At 43.5% G+C, this 19,940-nt stretch overlaps 1 protein-coding gene across 4 annotated transcripts in view; it reads right to left on the reverse strand.

Moving 5' to 3' along the window:
• Positions 1–12,270, reverse strand: part of PRELID2 (PRELI domain containing 2) — an 84,216-nt gene extending 71,946 nt beyond the window's left edge. For 2 of the 4 annotated variants that reach the window (XM_004008917.5, XM_042250611.2), the window contains exon 1: positions 12,109–12,270. In XM_004008917.5, the coding sequence (XP_004008966.2) occupies positions 12,109–12,183 (75 nt within the window). In that variant the 5' untranslated portion in view covers positions 12,184–12,270. Of the gene's footprint in view, positions 1–7,014; positions 7,105–12,108 lie in introns of those variants that run through there. The other 2 variants (XM_060415879.1, XM_060415878.1) reach the window with 1 other exon arrangement.
• Positions 12,271–19,940: the final 7,670 nt, after the last annotated feature.

Genomic DNA, 19,940 nt, shown 5'->3' on the forward strand with positions numbered 1-19,940 from the left:
GAAAGATTAAAGGTAAAAGCAGAAGGGGCAGAAGACGATGAGAGGGTTAGACAGCATCACTGACTCAACAGACATGAGTCTGAGCAAATTCCAGGAGATAGTGGAGGACAGGGAAGCCTGCTGTGCTGCAATCCGTGGGGTTGCAAAGAGTCAGACACGACTGAGCGAATGAACAACAACAAACTCAAATGCTCCATTTATGCTTTTCTATAACTTTAATATTTGCTTATTAAGGTAAAGGTGAAGTTGCTCAGTCGTGTCTGACTCTTTGCGACCCCATGGACTGTAGCCCACCAGGCTCCTCCATCCATGGAATTTTCTAGGCGAGAGTACTGGAGTGGGTTGCCATTTCCTTCTCCAGGGGATCTTCCCAACCCAGGGATCGAACCCAGGTCTCTTGCACTGCAGGCAGACGCTTTACTGTCTGAGCCACCAGGGAATCCCCTAAGATAAAGAGTATCGGTTTGCTGCTGCTAAGTCACTTCGGTTGTGTCCAACTCTGTGCGACCCGAGACGGCAGCCCACCAGGCTCCCCCGTCCCTGGGATTCTCCAGGCAAGAATACTGGAGTGGGTTGCCATTGCCTTCTCAATTTAAATAATAGCAAAAATATTCTTCATTTAACAATTTTCTTGACTATGCAGGCACTCTTCCATGAACTAAGGATAAAGGAATAAAACAAACAAAACCGTAGATTCTTAGAAAATTTACATGTTAGAAAAATAAATAAAATAATGAGAAAATAAATCAGACTAAGGGATAATAGGATGGGAATTATGAAGAGGGGCCATTGTAAAATATTTATGCTTAGTCACTTCGGGTCATGTCCAACTCTATACGACCCCATGGACTGTAGCCCACCAGGTTCCTCTGTCCATAGGGATTCTCCAGGCAAGAACACTGGAGTAGGTAGCCACGCCCTCCTCTAGGTAAAATGCTTAAGGGTCACTAACTAGACAATTCTTATAAATTACAAAGTAATATGGAAGTTGTCTCAGTCAAACACAAGAAGCCCCAGACTATTCACTTCAGTAAACTCATTTACAAGTCTCAGGTCATTTTCCTGTGCAACTACTTTTGCAGTTGAATAGATATGGAGCCTCAAGTTCCCTTCCATAGAAGAATGGGAAAAGAAATCAGAGGTCTATTGACAAAAGCTAAATACTGTGACATGAAAGGCATATATTTTAAGTTTCTTTAAAGATTTATTGTGCTGAGGCTCCCCCTACCTGGCATCACTTGAAATGATCTGACACTATCTTGTGGTAACTTGAACATTCACGATTTAACTCACAAACATTTATCTGAAGTCAGATAACAAAGGACCCAGAGAGGGAAGCCAGCTCAGAGAAGGTCACCACCAGGAATACCAATTTGGGAAGACAGGAAGCCGGTGACCAGGTTTCTCTGGACACCTCTACAAGCACAGTGTGACAGTGGAAAGGATCAAGCTAGCTCGTGACCGAGCGCACCAAAGACTTACTGAGCATCTCCTATCTGTGCAGAGGTCGCCATATGTATTATACCTCATTTCATCCTCCTCAAAACAAGTAGATCTATTAAAATGCATTAAGATAAGGAGTCTCATGTTGAAAACATAATGGCATATGGGACTTCTCTGAAAGTCCAATGGCAAAGACTTTGCTCTCCAAGGCAGGGGGTGCTTGTTCAATCCCCGGTCAGGGAACTAAGATCCCACATGATTCACAGCCAAAAAACAGAAGCAGTATTGTTACAAATTCAATAAAGGCTTGAAAATAAGTGGTTCACATTTAAAAAAAAAAAGAATCTTTAAAATAAAACAGAAACAAACAAACAAAAAACCATAACTGCATAAAGCCTGAACATGTGCGGGGCAACCCTGGGATCTTCCGGTTTCTACTTCACACTAATGACATTCATGGAAGCAAAGCGGTCTGATGACCCAGATATCAGCCAAGAACCCTTACCGTCCTTGGACCTGGTACATCCAATGGACCACAGACTGCAGTGGCTAAGAACTACCACACAGAGATTTGCACATTTGCCAAACTCTCTGGGTGACACGAGGGATTTTTCAAGGTATATTTGAGATCATTTTGAATTTCCTTACAATTTTTACTTTCTTCACAGAATATATAAACTAGTCCTTACTTTTTCTTAAGATATAAATGTATTGCAAGTATCATTGCTTATATTATATGTATGTAAGTCAAGACTCTGATGCTGGGAGGGATCGGGGGAGGAGGAGAAGGGGACGACAGAGGATGAGATGGCTGGATAGCATCACGGACTCGATGGACGTGAGTCTGAGTGAACTCCGCAAGATGGTGATGGACAGGGAGGCCTGGCGTGCTGCAGTTCATGGGGTCACAAAGAGTCGGACACAACTGAGCGACTGAACTGAACTGAACTGAAGTCTAACAAGGGTAAAATGTAGACTTCTCCTACATTGTCATATACTTTGCTTTCATTTGTTTTTACATATTAAAAGGCAAGAAGCCAAAAACTGCAAAATAAGAGGTAAAAAACACAATAAACATTAAAACAAACACTTAACTATAAAGAGTGAGAGGCCAAGAAAGAGTATCTAACTACAGGAACAACAGTCAATATACTTCTGGGAGTAGATTCATGAAGATAGGGTATATTTACCTTTCTTATTTACATGAGGGAGAAATATAATAAGCTTCCATAAAGCTCACTCTTAAGAGAGTGGAGCTATTACAATATCAACTTTCGGGACTTCCCTAGTGGTCCAAATTAAGAATCCGCCTTCCAATGCAGGGAACATGAGTTCGATCCCTTGCCAGGGGACTAAGATCCCACATGGCACCAGGCAAGTAAGCCGGCAGGCCATAGCTAGAGGGAGCCTACATGCTGCAACAAAGACTCAGCTCAGCCAAAAAATTTTCTTAATAAATATCTAAATAAAATGCCAACTTCCCCCAAAAGTCAGAAGTCAGTGCCTGCCTTTTATAAAACTCACACCAAAAAAAGTCAATGACCTCCAAAGGAGCCATTGTTTACCAACTTGCAAACAGCATTATCCAAGATAGCACAAGCACAAGGAAGCAGTTAGCTGATATATCTGTATTAGTCCTGCAAAGAAGGCCATAGGGACCTAAAATCAGTCTGGGATGTTAACATATTACTTTTATAAGCATTAAGGGAATCTTTACTACCCAGGCTGCTGCCAAATGCATGCATGCAGAGGGATAGAGCTGCTGAAAGAGATTTGGCGTTTAGTTACACAAAGAAATCACCGTGGGCTGTGCCAAACTCCCTTTACGAGCTACATGCAACAGTCTACCTTAGAAGAAAAGCACAGTTGATTGTAAAACAAAATATCATAAAATACCAAGATCAAGTGATTAATCAAAATGTCAATATCAAAGACTACACATAGTGAAGTCAACAGACATTTCAAATGGTTGTTCACTGGCCTTTTCAGTAGGAGGATGAAGTAGAAAGAACAAAGGACAAGAAGCCAGGACCTGCAGACCGCGATGCTGTCACCTGTGAACACCGGCCGATGGACCACCAGATGATCCTCAAAGGCCCTCCTGGTAGGACAAGCTCTGATTCTAAACAATGGCCAGCCACCCTCATTCATGCCAAAACGTCCCAGTGATGGGCAACGACATAATGAAATTCTTTAGAAAGAATCGTTTATACAATTGTACAAAGGAAAATCCTCTTCCCTAAACATTAAAGGCATACACAAACCCAGCGCATTTAGAGATACAATGTCTACAAAATAACTGATAGGTACTGTTCGAAAGCAACCATGACTCAGGAAAGCACTCAGGAACTGAGGAGGAGACAAAGACACAACTAAACGCAATGTGGGATCCTAGATCCCACAGCATAGGATTGAATCCTATACTGAAAAAAAAATATTAGTAAACAAGTGCCAATATTTGAATAATGTCTGTTATAAGAGTTAACATGGTATCAGTGATAATTCCCTCAATTTATAAACTATACAGTAGTTTGGGGAAGTTAAGGATACTGGAAATTTCTGGTTCTGCAACATTTTGTAAGCTGATGAAAGCTTAAGAAACAAACAAAATTAAAATAAAGACACTCTGGAAAACAGAAAGGATTTTAGAATCCAAGAGACCTGAGTTGAAGCCCACCTATGGGACTCTCAGAAAAATTATTTTATCTCAGTCTGCCTTCGTTTCTTCATCTGTGAAATTAGAAAATGAAACAAAACAAAAAGTCCATACCTCAAAGAGCTGTTATAGGAATTCAAGGAAATAACTTTATGTAAAGTGTAACACTGGGCACCTTACTGGTTTGCTACTACAAAAAGAATCAATATTTCTGAAAACTTCCTTTCAAGACTTCAGTCTTTATCTTGTAATTTACTGTGGTGTGATATTAAGTATATTAGTATCCATTTGCAATCCAGATATATTTAAAAGATTATTCAAAAATTAATAGAAGATGTTTCTTATATTTCTAGATTAGTAAAACCTTACAAGCTCATGCTTTAACAAATTCATAATTTGTATGAGTACTCCCAGATAATTTCCTGCCCACAAGCATGAAGGAAAGCACCACAGTGGAGCAGAGAGTACTCTGTACTCTAAAAGCTCTTGTAGATTTGTAATTAAACATCAATCTTGCCCTACAGGGTATGTCTGTGATATGCCCTTAAGAAGGCACTTATCACAAAAAATACAAAATAACTTATCTCCCTTTATCCCCTGTAACAGTAAGCTCCTTGAGGCCAGGGCTATGTTTTACTTAGCTTTTCATCTCCCAGAAGCCAAATGATACACAGATCCATTGTGAATTTCTATTAGAAAACATATAAAGAATGTTTAACTATTAGTTCTTTGACAGTTAAAAATCTCCTATCTTTCAGGCACTGATTAAGCCATAATCTCTACTAGGTGACTTACCAAGTATGCTTTGATACCATTTAAATGCCAATTTAAAAATTAATCATAATTCAAGTGCCCACCTTTATTCATGCTCACTACTGACTTCCCTGGTGGCTCACTCAGTAAAGAGTCTGCCTGCAATGTGGGAGACCCAGGCTCAATCTTTGCGTTGTGAAGATCTCCTGGAGAAGGAAATGGCAACCCACTCCAGTATTCTTGCCTGGAGAATTTCATGGACAGAGGAACCTGGTGGGCTCCAGTCCATGGGGTCACAAAAAGTCGGACATGACTGAATGACTGAACACTTCCACTTTCTCCCTTTTATTATTCCAAGTTAGTAAATATCTCTGCAGAGATACTGTGTGGCACCTACCATGTGGCTACTTTAAACTATGAATATTGTATGCACTGTGTTCATTATCTAACTTACTTCCTCTCAGTGACTCCAGAAGATATTATTATTATTATTTTGCAGATGAGGAAACTGAGGCATAGAAAAGTGAACTGACTTAACCAAATTCACGACTACAAGCTCCCGGACCCCAGCTGATGTCAGAGCCCATGCTCTTCCTTTCTGTAACTTCTCCTTCCTGTTGTGCTTACTTTTCTAACAGAATTGAGGAGAGGAAGTTAAAAGCGAAGAAGGACTATCACAGTGTGAACCAAGAGATAAATAACCACATGTTAACCCAGGACTGTCATTTGTCAGATCACTTATTTTGGAAATACAGGTCCACCTCAAATATTTCAGGAACTCTGCACAGAGAGATGTTCCACACATTTAAGTGCCAGATTTGCAAGGGAGAAAAGACAGGATCAGAAATGGAAACATTATTAATTACCCAATCAACTTTCTACTCTAAATGGAAATAGCCATTCATAAATCTCCTTTATGAGTTTAAGGGTAAACATTCAAACCATTTTGTTCAGAACATCAGGATCCTGGCTAGAATAAATAAAACCTGAAGCCACTGTGTTGAAGCAAAGAAATTATTTCACTCTGTCCATTCTGTTACAGTTCCCAAAGTAAGGACATGCTACTGAATCGCACACCAACTTCAGCCTGAAATTGCATAAGGCTAAATCCCAGAAGAGAATATTTCTCTCATTCATTCAATAAGGATTTGCTGACTATCTACTATGTTGCAGGATCTCTTTGGATATTTGAGATACATCAAGAACAGATGATAAAACCTCCACGCATGAAGCTTATACTCTATTCACAATGGCTCTTTTTTGCCTATAGCGTAACAAGAAAATCAACCTGAAGGGCTTCCTTGGCAGTTCAGTGGTTAAGACTCCACACTTCCGTTTCAGGGGGGTGAAGGTTCCACCCCTGGTCTAGGAACTATTAAGATCCCATATGCCACATGGCATGGCCAAACAATGAAACAGAAAAGAAACACAGACAATGAACCTGAGCAACTCGATGGCGAGAAAAACCGTAACTTCTCTGCTTTCATTTGAGAATAAACAAGAAAAATCCAGGCACAATCAATGCTCTCTGAGTCCTTCTTTATGACTTTCAATTCCAAGTAGACAAAATTTAGGACATCTTTTAGAAAAAAACTTTTAAAAAATATAGGAATCCAGTTCACCATGCAAGGCAAGCCCATGAAAGAGCCCACATGAGGTTCCAAAGCTGGGGCAGCCTAGCAGCTGCCATATCTGCCTATACAGTAGTGTGCTGTTTCTGGGTGTTTTAAGTAAAAGAAAGGAAGCAGCTGTAAATGATGAGAAGTGCAAAGCTGAGAGTCATACAAAGAAACAAACCAAAACACACTGTCAAGAGCACTGACACTGTAGTTCACAGAAAGCACAGTTTAGCATCTGATGAATAAACCATTTTGGTTTTCACAGCATTCCTCCATGAAGAGTTCATTGAGACATATTACACTCCACCAACAAAGAGTATTGAGGTGTTTGTTTTCAAGGTGCCACTTAACTTTGAAAGCATGTAGCTAATATATTGCCTGTGGTATCCAACAGGCAGGTGCAAGAAGAGCAAACATTCCTAAGGTTTTAAAAATAGTAGGATATTATAACTTGGAAAGCAAGCTCTAACATACCAAAAGCCAGAGATCAGTCAACTCCGTTTAAAATAGAATTTCCTCACTGCGGTAGCGCTTCAAACATACCATTGTGCAAAATCAGATTAAATGCTTCCCAGAGATCCTCAGATGATTGTCCCTTCTGCCAAGCACTTTCTTTTGAATCAAAAAATACATAAAGACTAAAAGAAAAAGAAAACTGTATTACACCAAAAGGATCATTCTTACTACCTTAGGCTTAAAAAAAATTCTTGTCAACTGTTAGACATTTGATTCTCACAAAAATACTGGGAGATTGGTGGGGTACATAGCATAACATTTCACATATAAGAAATTAAGACAGTAGGGTTGACTCACACAGTTGTGCATGTTGCTCACTGCACAAGGTTTTCCAGCCAAGCAGGCCAGTGAGCACAGGGCTACAACCACACAGAAGAAGGAGCACTTTTTTCTAACGTGCATTAACAGCCCCATATACTTCCCACTAGTCCCATTTACTGCGAGCTTATGGGGTAAACCACTGCAATGATGCCTCTTTCTAATTTGCACAAGGGCACAGTATAGAATGGTGGAAACTCTTTCCCAAGGCCACCCCAAAACTGCTCGTATTGAAGGAAGCACAATGACTGGAATCCAGGTCTACTGACTTCCAGCTCATGACTTTAAATGAAGGTAAAAATTCTCACAGCAAACGAATTTCCTACTTCCTAGAGACAGTCACTTAGCCCCATCCAGGGATCTCTGGAAGGACTGCTTTGTGACTAGAAGAATGCAGTGTCCACTGTGCTAGAAGTGCACTGACCCATCTCTAGATGGGTGTTCTTTTCTACAGGTGCTCTTCTCCTCTTCGCCTGGCCTTACCTTTCAAATATCTTCCTCAGTCTTTATTTACTATGTGCCAGGCACTTTGCTAAGTATTTTATAAGAATTCTTTCCAGGACTCGCCTGGGGGTCCAGTGGTTAAGACTCTGAGTTGTCCTCCGAAACAAGAGAAGCCCAAATGAGAAGCCCATCAATGCAACTAGAGAAAGTCTGAGCACAGCAATGAAAACCCCACACAGTCAAAAATAAACAAATTAATTAATTTTAAAACAGAATCCTTCCAGATCTTAACTGAACCCAGCTAGATTAAGTGACCACAGCTACAACACAAGGCACCTAGAAACCACCCACCTGAGCCCAGTCAATCCACAAAAACATAGAAACGTGAGAATTGAAAGCTTACCATTGGTTTAGGCCAATAAAACATTTTAGGGTGATTGGTTACACAGCAAGAGATAATCGCAAGAAGCAACAGTTAAAACCAGACATGGAACAACTGACTGGTTCAAAATTGGGAAAGAAGTACAACAAGGCTGTATATCGTCACCCTGCTTGTTTAAAATCTATGCAGAGTACAGCATGCAAAATGCCAGGCTGGATGAAGCACAAGCTGGAATCAAGATTGCCAGGAGGAATATCAATAATCTCAGATATGCAGGTGATACCATTCTAATGGCAGAAAGTAATGAGAAACTAAAGAGCCTCTTGAAAGTAAAAGAGGAGAGTAAAAAAGCCAGTTTAAAACTCAAAATTCAAAAAACTAAGATCATGGCATCCAGTCCCATCACTTCATGGCAAACAGAAGGGGAAAAAAATGCAGTGACAGATTTTATTTTTGTGGGCTCCCAAATCACTGCGAATGATGACTGCAGCCATGAAATTAAAAGATGCTTGCTCCTTGGAAGAAAAGCTATGACAAACCTAGACAGCATATTAAAAAGCAGAGACATCACTTTGCCACTAAAAGTGCATATGGTCAAAGCTATGTTTTTTCCAGTGTCATGTGCAGATGTGAACGTCAGACCATAAAGAAGGCAGACCACCAAAGAATTGATGCTTTCAACCTGTGGTGCTGGAGAAGACTCTTGAGAGTCCCTTGGACAGCAAGGAGATCAAACCAGTCAATCTAAAAGAAAGCAACCCTGAATATTCACTGATGCTGAAGCTGAAGCTCCAATACTTTGGCCATCTGATTAGAAGAGCTGACTCACTGGAAGAGACCCTGATGCTGGGAAAGATTGAGGGCAGCAGGAGAAGGGGATGAGATGGCTGGATGACATCACTGACTTGATGGACATAAGTTTGAGCAAACTCTGGGAGATGGTGAGGGACATGGAAGCCTGGCGTGCTGCAGTCCATGGGGTCACAAAGAGTAGGACTAGGACATATTTGACCAAACAACAACAAAGAGATAACTGAAACAATGTATTTTCTCCCCCTCTTACCTTCAAAGCTATACCCTTAAACCAGGCATAAGGGGTCCACAGAGATGAATAAACCCTGAGTGCAGATTGCAGGCAAAGAGAAACTGTGACTGGATACAGGGCACAGCAAAGCTGAGTCTGCAACACTGTATTCCCTCAATGATTATCTGAGTACCTACTATGTGCAAGGTAGCTCAGTCTAGTGATTAGCGGTATGGGCTTGGATTCAGATGTGTTGAAATCCTGGTTCTCCCACTTGCTAGCTACAATAACTTGAAAAAGTTACTTAAACTCTTCTGAACCTCAGCTTTTCCAGACAATGGAATGGAAGTCAACCATAACTACTTCCAGAAGCTGCTGGGAGGAATAAACAGGGTAATGTAGGGAAGCACTTTCTCCCCCTACCCCTAGGAAACTAGGAAACTCCTCTCATGCCTTGGCCATAACTTCACAAACGCCACTTTCTCGAGGAAGCCTTCCCTAATGGCACTCTCCAAACTTCACAACACCGGTGTACTTTCCCTGTGTAAACACACATCATCAGCTGGAGTTATCTGTTCGCTTGTTAATCATTTATTCGTGTTAGTCACACCCACTAGAGACCATCAGCTCCCTGAGAAGAGGGTCTGTCTATGGTGCCCCATACCCAGAACAGAGCCTGCCACCCAGAAGAAAAGTGTCTTTAAACACCTGCTGAATGCAAGAGAAGCATTTAGCCCAGAAGCCTGACTCATGCCAAGTATTCTCTAAATGAGTCTGGCCCTGTGCTAAGTGCTTCTGCAGTAAGCTTCCTTCCACTAATAAGCTTCCTACCCCGAGGAAGCTTATTAGAGTCTAATGAGGAAAAAGACACATGCAGAACTATCCAACACTGTCAAAGATGGTCACTGAGGCCCAACCTGTCCCTCCAGCTCTGACAAAGCAGAGATTACCTTGTGATGGGGACAACCCAGAAAGGCTTTCCAAAGGAGCAGTGCCATTGGAGAACTCACATTTCAAAGTGCCAGTCCTAACAAAAAATGGGTGGTGGCTTTTTCTCTTTAGGGCCCAGAAGCCCAGTCTAAGGCAAAGTCTACATCAGATCAATAAATATTTGTTTATTCATTCATCACTCATCAGATGTATACTGAGAACCTAGGAAGTGCCAGGTACTATTTTAGATATGAGATCAATTAACAATGTCAACAAGCTGGCATTCCACCCCCAAAAGGCCTCCATAGCAACCCCATCATAACCAGGGTCCCACTCACTCCTCTGTGATCTGGGCCCCCAACAGTATGACCTCTTCTAATGGAGGTCAGGTCTTATCTCTTTTAAAAAAATATACATCTCCAGGAACTTCCCTAGTGGTCCAGTGGCTCAGACTCTAGGCTCCCAATGCAGGTGCCCTGGGTTCCTTCCCTGGTCAGGGAACTAGACCTCACATGCCGCAACTAAAAAGAAAAGGATCCCACAGGCCACAACTATGACTGGATGCAGTCAAGTAATTTTTTTTTTTAATATTTAAAAACCCATCTCCAGGCTTCCAGAGAGTAGTGTCAGTGGCGGCTGCCCAAGATAAAATACAATTCTTGCAAATCTTCCTTAAGATGTGTAAGCTGAAAGGTCTTCTGATGTAACACTCTCATCTGTGGACAAAGAATGTCACCTGCCATTTCAGTAAACACACAATGTTGTGGCATAAAAATCCTTCAGCCTCTGAGGCCATCCCTGAGGGTACTCCCTGAGGGCATTCAGGACAGAGAAAAACAGGATAAAGGCCCTAGACAGTTAAGGAGCCTATCAAAGGAATTTCAATTGAGTCCAGATTCTTGAATTATTCCATACACAGAAAAGCATTAATTCCATTAACTTGAGATGTCTGGTTTTCTTTCAATAGCAGTAATCTTTGGACAGTCAACTATCTTTTTCTTTGTTTGAACTTATATATTCTGGCTCCTCCCTAACCTCTTCTGGCCAATCCCTCAGAGCTATCTGAGCGACTATATCCAGGCTTAAGTACTCAGCAAGTCTGTCCAATAAAAATCTAATTCTCAACTCTTAGGCTGTGCTTTTCTCTTTTAATAGACGAAGAAACTGAAGCCTCAAGAGAGAAGAGTACCCTTGACCAACGTCATCAAGCGAACTAACTAAAAGTAAAACCAGACTAGAACCCAGGGGTCCCACATCCTAGGTCTGGATGCTTGATTTTTCAAAGAATTTCCTATTCCACCGTTACAAGCCACAGTTCCAAGAAAAGCCCTTGAGATAAAGAGGGCCACTGACTACTGAGACTAGAGGGGACAGTTACAGTAGCGCGAATAACCATAACCTTTCAAAGAATTTACTAGGCAAGTATCAGTCACTGTGATAAGCACTCTGTAGGAAGTATTTCACTTGAATCCTCACCACTCCTAAGTTGGTACTATTATTTTTCCCATTTTACAGATTACAAAACTAAGGCATGGAGGCGCCCAAAGTCCCACAGCTGTTAATAAAAGAGAAAGGGGTGACGTGGTAGAACGACAGTGCTGAGTAAACTAGGATGGCGGCATCAACCGCCCCCACTAGCTCTGACTCAGTAAATGATGTATTTACTGGAGACATCGAAAAGCCCTGTGCAACTTCAACGGGGTCAAGAACCTGGGCTCCCCGCGTCTCTCCCTCCAGCTGCGGCAGGGTGTGCCCTCCAGCTGCGGCAGGGTGTGAACGTGATGCCAAGCACCGAGCCTTTCCCTCATCCTGGAGGGGGAGCCTTTGAGGAAATCCACCCCCGCCCTCGCCTGGCACATCCCAGAGGCAAAGCCCGCAGCTGGATCCGGACCTCCGCGCGGGCAGCAGGGAGCCGAACGGAGGAGGGGAACTTCGGACGACGCTGCCTGGAGTGCAGACGGCCTGGCCACAGGGGCAGCGCGGGAAGACGCGAGCCCCGGCCGAGACCGAGCGGGCGGAATACCTTTCGAAGGAAGCTGGCGACCACCTGCTCGAAGGGGTACTTGAACACCTCGTGCACATCCACGGTGACCCCCATCCCGGCGCGCCGACCACGCCTCCGCCAGCACACTACCGCTAGAGCTCGGTCTGAGCCCGGCCGCAGGCGTCCAAGCCCTGGAAGCCTAAGGGGCGTGGGGATTTTTTCTCTTCCTTTTTCAAACTTTCGAAACTTTATTGTCCACTCGGAAAAACAGACAGTTGGCACACCCCCTTTCCCTTCCCCGTCCACTTCCGCCAGTCTGGGCTGCTGGCGAGGGAGGTGCTGGGCCCCCGGGCGGTGTCGGCTGGAGGCGTCAGAAGCGGCCCCGCCCCGCCCTGGCTCCGGCTCCGCCCTTCCCCGGTCCGATCACACCTTGCCCACCCCACGCCACGCCCCATGGCCTCGCCACGCCCCCACAGCCTCGCCCGCGCACCTCTGCGGACCCAAGGTTCCACCTCAGAGCTGGGGAGTCTTGAACCTTGCAGCTGGGGTTTTTGTCATCACCTCGCCTGGAGCCTTAAGCCGCTACTGGCAGCACTAAAAAGATGTAATAAATACATAAACTACCCTCCCTCCGAGTTTAGGGACTGTAGTATAACCCTCCTCAGTGTTGCCCAGCTCAGTGTGACAGAGGCCAACGACTGCATTCCTCACAGGACCTGGGCAGTTGCCCCTGAGGCTCTAGGTTGCGTCTCAAGTACTCAAAAATTGCCTGTATCTGCGTGTGACTCCATAAAGAAATTCCTACACTCATGAAAGGTTAAACACCATGGGAGAAGGAAACAAGGGATACAAAAAGAATTTTGAATGGTCTTCACTCCACTGTACGGATTTTACAGAAACAAGCCAGTGAATCCATTAATCCAATACCTTATTTAACAAATGAATTTCTGATCACCTACTATGTGCGAAGCACAGTGCAGTAAGGAAAGCACAGTCCCTTCTGTCATGTGGGATGAGTCAATCAGATGATTTAACACCCAGTAAGTAAAATAGATTGTTGGATGGCATCACCGACTCAATGGACATGAGTGTGAGCAAACTCCAGGAGACAGTAATGGACAGGAAAGCCTGGCATGCTGCATGGCATGCAGTTCATGGGGTGGCAGAGTCTGATACGACTCAGCGACTGAACAACAACAACAAACAGAAAAAGAAAGAAGATAACAGGTCAAAGTTACAGGTGACATAATTTTAGCTAGGATGAATCAGAGAGGTCTCTGAGGTAGCGACTTTTACATTATAATTGTGTAATCTTGCTTATCCCTGACACACTGATCTGGCAAGTTCAGTTCAGTTCAGTTCAGTCGCTCAGTCATGTCTGACTCTTTGCAACCCCATGAACCACAGCACACCAGGCCTCCCTGTCCATCACCAACTCCCGGAGTTCACTCAGACTCACATCCATCGAGTCAGTGATGCCATCCAACCATCTCATCCTCTGTTGTCACCTTCTCCTCCTGCTTTCAATCTTTCCCAGCATCAGGGTCTTTTCCAACGAGTCAGCTCTTCACAGCAGGCCAAACTATTGGAGTTTCAGCTTCAGCATCAGTCCTTCCGATGAACACCCAGGACTGATCTCCTTTAGGATGGACTGGTTGGATCTCCTTGCAGTCCAAGGGACTCTCAAGAGTCTTCTCCAACACCACAGTTCAAAAGCATCAATTCTTCTGCCCTCAGCTTTCCTTATGGTCCAACTCTCACATCCATACATGACTACTGGAAAAACCATAGCCTTGACTAGGCGGACCTTTGTTGGCAAAGTAATGTCTCTGCTTTTGAATATGTTATCTAGGTTGGTCATAACTTTCCTTCCAAAGAGTAAGCATCTTTTAAGTTCATGGCTGCAATCACCATCTGCAGTGATTTTGGAGCCCCCAAAGATAAAGTCAGCCACTGTTTCCCCATCTATTTCCCATGAAGTGATGGGACCAGATGCCATGATCTTCGTTTTCTGAATGTTGAGCTTTAAGCCAACTTTTTCACTCTCCTCTTTCACTTTCATTGGGCTTCCCTGGTGGCTCAGAGGTTAAAGGGTCTGCCTCCAATGCGGGAGACCCGGGTTTGATCCCTGGGTCGGGAAGATCCCCTGGAAAAGGAAATGGTAACCCACTCCAGTATTCTTGCCTACAGAATCCCATGGACAGAGAAGCCTGGTAGACTACAGTCCATGGGTCGCGAAGAGTCGGACACGACTGAGCGACTTCACTCAAACTCAAACTCTCAAGAGGCTCTTTAGTTCCTCTTCAATTTCTGCCATAAGGGTGGTGTCATCTGCATATCTGAGGTGACTGATATTTCTCCCGGCAATCTTGATTCCAGCTTGTGCTTCCTCCAGCCCAGCAATTTTCATGATGTACTCTGCATAGAAGTTAAATAAGCAGAGTGACAATAGACAGCCTTGACGTACTCCTTTTCCTATTTGGAACCAGCCGGTTGTTCCATGTCCAGTTCTAACTGTTGCTTCCTGACCTGCATGCAGATTTCTCAGGAGGCAGATCAGGTGGTCTGGTATTCCCATCTCTTTCGGAATTTTCCACAGTTTATTGTGATCCACACAGTTAAGGCTTTGGCATAGTCAATAAAGCAGAAATAGATGTTTTTCTGGAATTCTCTTGCTTTTTCAATGATCCAGCGGATGTTAGCAATTTGATCTCTGGTTCCTCTGCCTTTTCTAAATCCAGATTGAACATCTGGAAGTTCATGGTTCACGTATTGCTGAAGCCTGGCTTGGAGAATTTTGAGCATTACTTTATTAGTGTGTGCTGCTGCTAAGTCACTTCAGTCATGTCCGACCCTGTGCAACCCCATAGACGGCAGCCCACCAGTCTCCCCCGTCCCTGGAGATAAGTGCAATTGTGCAGTAGCTTGAGCATTCTTTGGTATTGCCTTTCTTTGGGATTGGAATGAAAACTGACCTTTTCCAGTCCCGTGGCCATTGCTGAGTTTTCCAAATTTGCTGGCATATTGAGTGTAGCATTTTCACAGCATCATCTTTCAGGATTTGAAATAGCTCAATTGGAATCCCATCACCTCCACTAGCTTTGTTTGTAGCGATGCTTCCTAAGGCTCCCTGACTTCACATTCCAGGATGTCTGGCCCTAAGTGAGTGATCACATCATCGTGATTATCTGGGTCGTGAAGATCTTTTTTGTAAAGTTCTTCTGTGTATTCTTGCCACCTCTTCTTAATATCTTCTGCTTCTGATCTGGCAAAACCTTGAATAAATCCATCTCTCCACTTACTCACTGCCTTACCACTGAGAGAGCCTGGAGGAAAAGTATACACCCAGACTTCTATTTAGATTTGTAACCAACCTCAAGGAGCCTTTTCAGTGGCGCTTAGACCATAAACAAAAACCCTGCAATTTTCTAATCCACTTTGTGTCCCGGGCTCCCCTCTCTTCAAGCCTCCAACACCTCCCTCCCCAGCGTCATTCTCAAGTGATTATGTAGCTTCCTTTTTCATTTAGTAATAGGAAACACCTCTCTATCATATCTTCCCACCTGTCCATTTGCCCTGCCTTTTCTCCTGTTCTTGTGGACTAACTGCTAACACTTGGTTTGGGGCCAGTCTCTGCACTTGTCCACCACATCCAGTCGTGGGCTGCAGATAGTTAACAAACAGCGCTACTTTAAAAATCAAACCAAAACAAGGCCTGATGTCTAATGGCTGCAATTTCTGTGGTGTAAACACTCCCACCACAGTCAATTTCAGACGCCCAATGTGGTGTCATTTCCATCACCCGCACACTACAGACATAACTGCAAGAATATAGACCGTGGCAAAGGTAGTAATGGAATTAGGAAGGGAAGCTTTTTGAATATCTATTACCTTTCAAAATATAGTTTAGTAGTAATTTTATATAATTTAATATTTAATAACAGCTGTGTTTAACAACCAGCTGATGAGGTTCAGAACACAGTAGCCCAAAATATGGCACCTCAGCATACAGAATATTTTAAACTGAAGGAATCTGCCCAAACTGCAGAAGCAGGAAGATCTCTCTGGCCTTCCCCAGCCCTCCTCCCCTGAAGCAGATCTTTCCTCTGTAGCCAGAGGAAAGAAGCATCGTTATCTCCAGGATGAAGGGTCACCAAGAAGAATCTGAACAAACACAGCTTGCCAAGTTTCCCCCAGTTTACTACACTTACCTCATCATACCCTTTGTCCTATACTTCTCCACAACTGCCCACTCTTTATCAAAGCTAGAATAAAAACACTTATGTTTAACCATTCTTCAGGTCTTCATTTCATTATGAAGGCTCCTATGTCACTTATAAAACTTACAGTTAATAAATCTCTATCCTTTTCTCTAGGACTTCTCTGGTGGCTCAGCAGTAAAGAATCTGCCTGCAATCCAGAAGACATAGGTTCAATCTCAGGATTGGGAAGATCCCCTGGAGAAGGAATGGCAACCCACTCCAGTATTCTTGCCCAGGAAATCCCACAGACAGAGGAGCCTGGAGGGCTACAGTCCATGAGATTGCAGAGTCAGACATGATTTAGCAACTAAGCAACAATGCTTTTCTCCTAATAATCATTGTTAGTTTAATTTTCACATCCAGCCAGGGGCCCTGAAAGGGTAAAGGGAAACTTTTTCTCCTTTACACAGCTCTACTACATCCCTAAATGTACCTTGTCCTCTTTCTGGTTCAAGGACATGTCTCAAGCCTTATCCACTCCCTCTTTTTTGCATCGTCAGTTTTTTTCTCTGCTGCTCATTCCAGCCACCATACAAGTACATTGTGATTTCCTCCATCTTAAAAAAAAAATATCCATGCACCCTTAACCCCATATCTTCTGCCAGCTCTATTTCAATTCTCTGGTCCATTTTTGTTCCTATCATGTCTTGAACCCACTCCAACCTGTTTGAGCCCCTGGCACTCCACTGAACCTACTGCTGTCAAGGTCACCAAGAACAAAATTGTGAAACCCACTAGTTAATTCTTAATTCCCACTTTACTAAACCCATGGGTCACGTTTCCTTGAAATATTGAGTGAGAAATGAGGTGGAGGGTTAGGTGCCAAAGCTGTTACACATTGAATATACGTATAAAGCAACTGTACTGTATCACCAACCCACACAGCCCCACAAAGGGGAGATGATGTGCTTGTGGAGTTCACGGCGTCTCTAATCTGCATTCACAACCAAACAGCAGCTGGAAACTGAGTGTCGTGACAGAGAAGCCCCTGTAAGGCCAGACCCTAGGCTCCCACTCCATCCTGACCATTGGTTTCTCCCAGAACACATCCGTGGAAAGCTGCTCACCCACACCTGGTGAACGGGCACAAAAGGCCAAGACTGTGTACTGAAAGATTAAAGGACCCAGCACCTGTTGGCTCTACTTGGGCTGATTGGCTAATTGCCTTGTGTAAGAACAAATGCCACCTGCCCATTCCAAGGACATCAGAGCACTCTGAAGGTGAAAAGGGGCCCAGCTGGACAAGGGAGGCCCTGACAAGCAGTCTTATGGCTCAGAATCACAGACAGTTTGCACAACTTGCTTGCTATGTCCCCAGGGGAGAGAAGAGGGCTGCTGCAAAACAACTTTCCTTTGCTTTGAAATCAGGTGGCTTCACCAGTCAGGGACTCAAGTCTGGAAATTTACTAGCCAGCCTCACAAATTCAGACCTTATCTGGTCTTTAAGATACCAAAATCATCTTTGCATCTTCAAGGAAAGGCCCAGCAGACCACTCCATACATTTGGATGGAATGAATGGATGATTGGCCCTTTACACATTTGTGAGATATAAATGGATGGAGAGATTCATCCTTGCACCTCTACCCTTTTTCATTTACTCACCCTTTTTACGCTGGCTCAGTTTCCTCTTCTGACTCTCTCTTTTTCACGCTGACCTTTTTTTATCAAGTCTTATAACTGTCTGTTCATGTGAATTCTCCACTGAAGTATGAGGTTGTCCAGACTGGAAAGAACTATATGTTATTCACTCTTCCCTATCTGGTGTTGTGTAGGAAAAAGCTCAGCCCATCTGTGTGTTTCTCTTTTATTTTCACATTACTACCACACTCACCACACTTCTGACACCAGGTATGTGGCGGTTTCCCCCACATTGAGAAATTCTGTGACACCAGCTAGGTGTCCTCCGATGTAACTCAATTCTGACACCATCTACCTGGAAACAGCAACAGACCGCACAGGTCAAGAGGTCAGGCCCACAAGACTGCCCCTCCCTTCAGATGTCAATCCCAAGTCCAGGTGGTTCCTCATGCTTCTGATCAATGGGCTGTAAATCAGAGTTTCCCATGGTTCAATTAATTTGCTAGAGTAGCTCTTAGGACTTAAGGAAACAATTTACTTACTGTTTACCAGTTTATTATAAAAGGACATGACAAGTCCATTCTCTGCATCTGTGTCTCTATACGTGCCTTGCAAATAGATTCATCAGTACCATTTTTCTAGATTCCAGGGAGGAAAGGAGAAGGCAGGATGAACTGAGAGAGTAGCATTGACATATTTACGCTCTCATGTGTAAAATAGATAGTCAGTGGGACCTGCTCTATAGTACAGGGAGCTCAGCTTGGTGTTCTGTGATGACCTAGATGAGTGGGATGTGGGAAGGGGAGGGAGGTTCAAGAGGGCAGGGATATATATACATATACTTATAGCTGATTCACATAAATTTACACAGAAACTAACACAACATTGTAAAGCCATTATACTCTGATTAAAAATAAATTTTTAAAAGGAGAAATCTAGTTTCTATACCTTTACCTAATAAAATAGTCATTTTTAAATTAAAAAAAGAAAAGGACATGATAGAGAATAGAGATGAACATGCAGGTGGAAGAGATGCGTATAACTAGGTGGGAAGGGGCACTGGGCTCCCACACTCTCTCTGGCCAGGACCTCCACCCTTCACCACCCTGGAAGATCTCCAAGCCCCATATTTATGGAGGCTTCATCACATGGAGGCAAGATTAATCATTAACTCCACTTTCAGCCCATCTCCCATCTCTGGAGCATAGCGGGTAGGGCTGAAAATTTCAAGCCTCTGATCCTGGACTGGCCTTTCTGGTGACCAGCTTCCATCCAGAAGCCCACCCAGAGTTGCCTCACTAGAACAAAAGTCACTCCTATGACCCAGAAATTTCCAGGGGTTTTAGGAGCTTGGTGTCAAGAACAAGGAACAAATATGAGGGGCAGGGGGAACCATGCTCCTAATGCTTTTTATCACTTAGGATATAACAAAGGTTTTAGGAGCTCTGTGCAGGACAGAATTTAAGGTGTGAAGGAGAGGAGTACAGGGTGGAGGAGGGCAGAGACCAATATATATATTTCTTTCTATTATTTCACAAGTGCCTGGCAAAATACCTGGCATATTGAATAAATTCATGAATGTACTTAGAGAATATGACCTTGAGTGAGTTCCTTCCTGTCCCTGAACCTCAGTTTACCATCAACAAAATGACCAAGAGGGCCAAGATTATCTCTAAATTTCCTTCTAACTCCCTGACATTTCAGATCTGGATTCAGTGCAGGCACCATGGGTACAAGGGCACAAAGCAGAGATTTACAGGGAAAACAAGGCAAAAAATCTCAGAACAAGTTCACAATGTCAGCGTAAGTTAGACCCATGACATCACTGAACCAGACTTCTCTTCCCCCAACTGAGGAAGACATTGATCAGAGAGTGTAGGGTCAGGCTGCCCAAATGGCTGTTCTCTTGTTCTCTTTATATCCTCTGCGACCAGTCTCTGCGTCACCTACACTCTACTCAGATGACTCACCTTCCCTCTAAATCATAGAGCCTAATCAGTAACTGTCTACTTGCCTCTAGCCCCAGCTAG

Source organism: Ovis aries, chromosome 5, assembly GCF_016772045.2.
Source record: "Ovis aries strain OAR_USU_Benz2616 breed Rambouillet chromosome 5, ARS-UI_Ramb_v3.0, whole genome shotgun sequence".
Classification (NCBI taxonomy): Eukaryota; Metazoa; Chordata; class Mammalia; order Artiodactyla; family Bovidae; genus Ovis; species Ovis aries.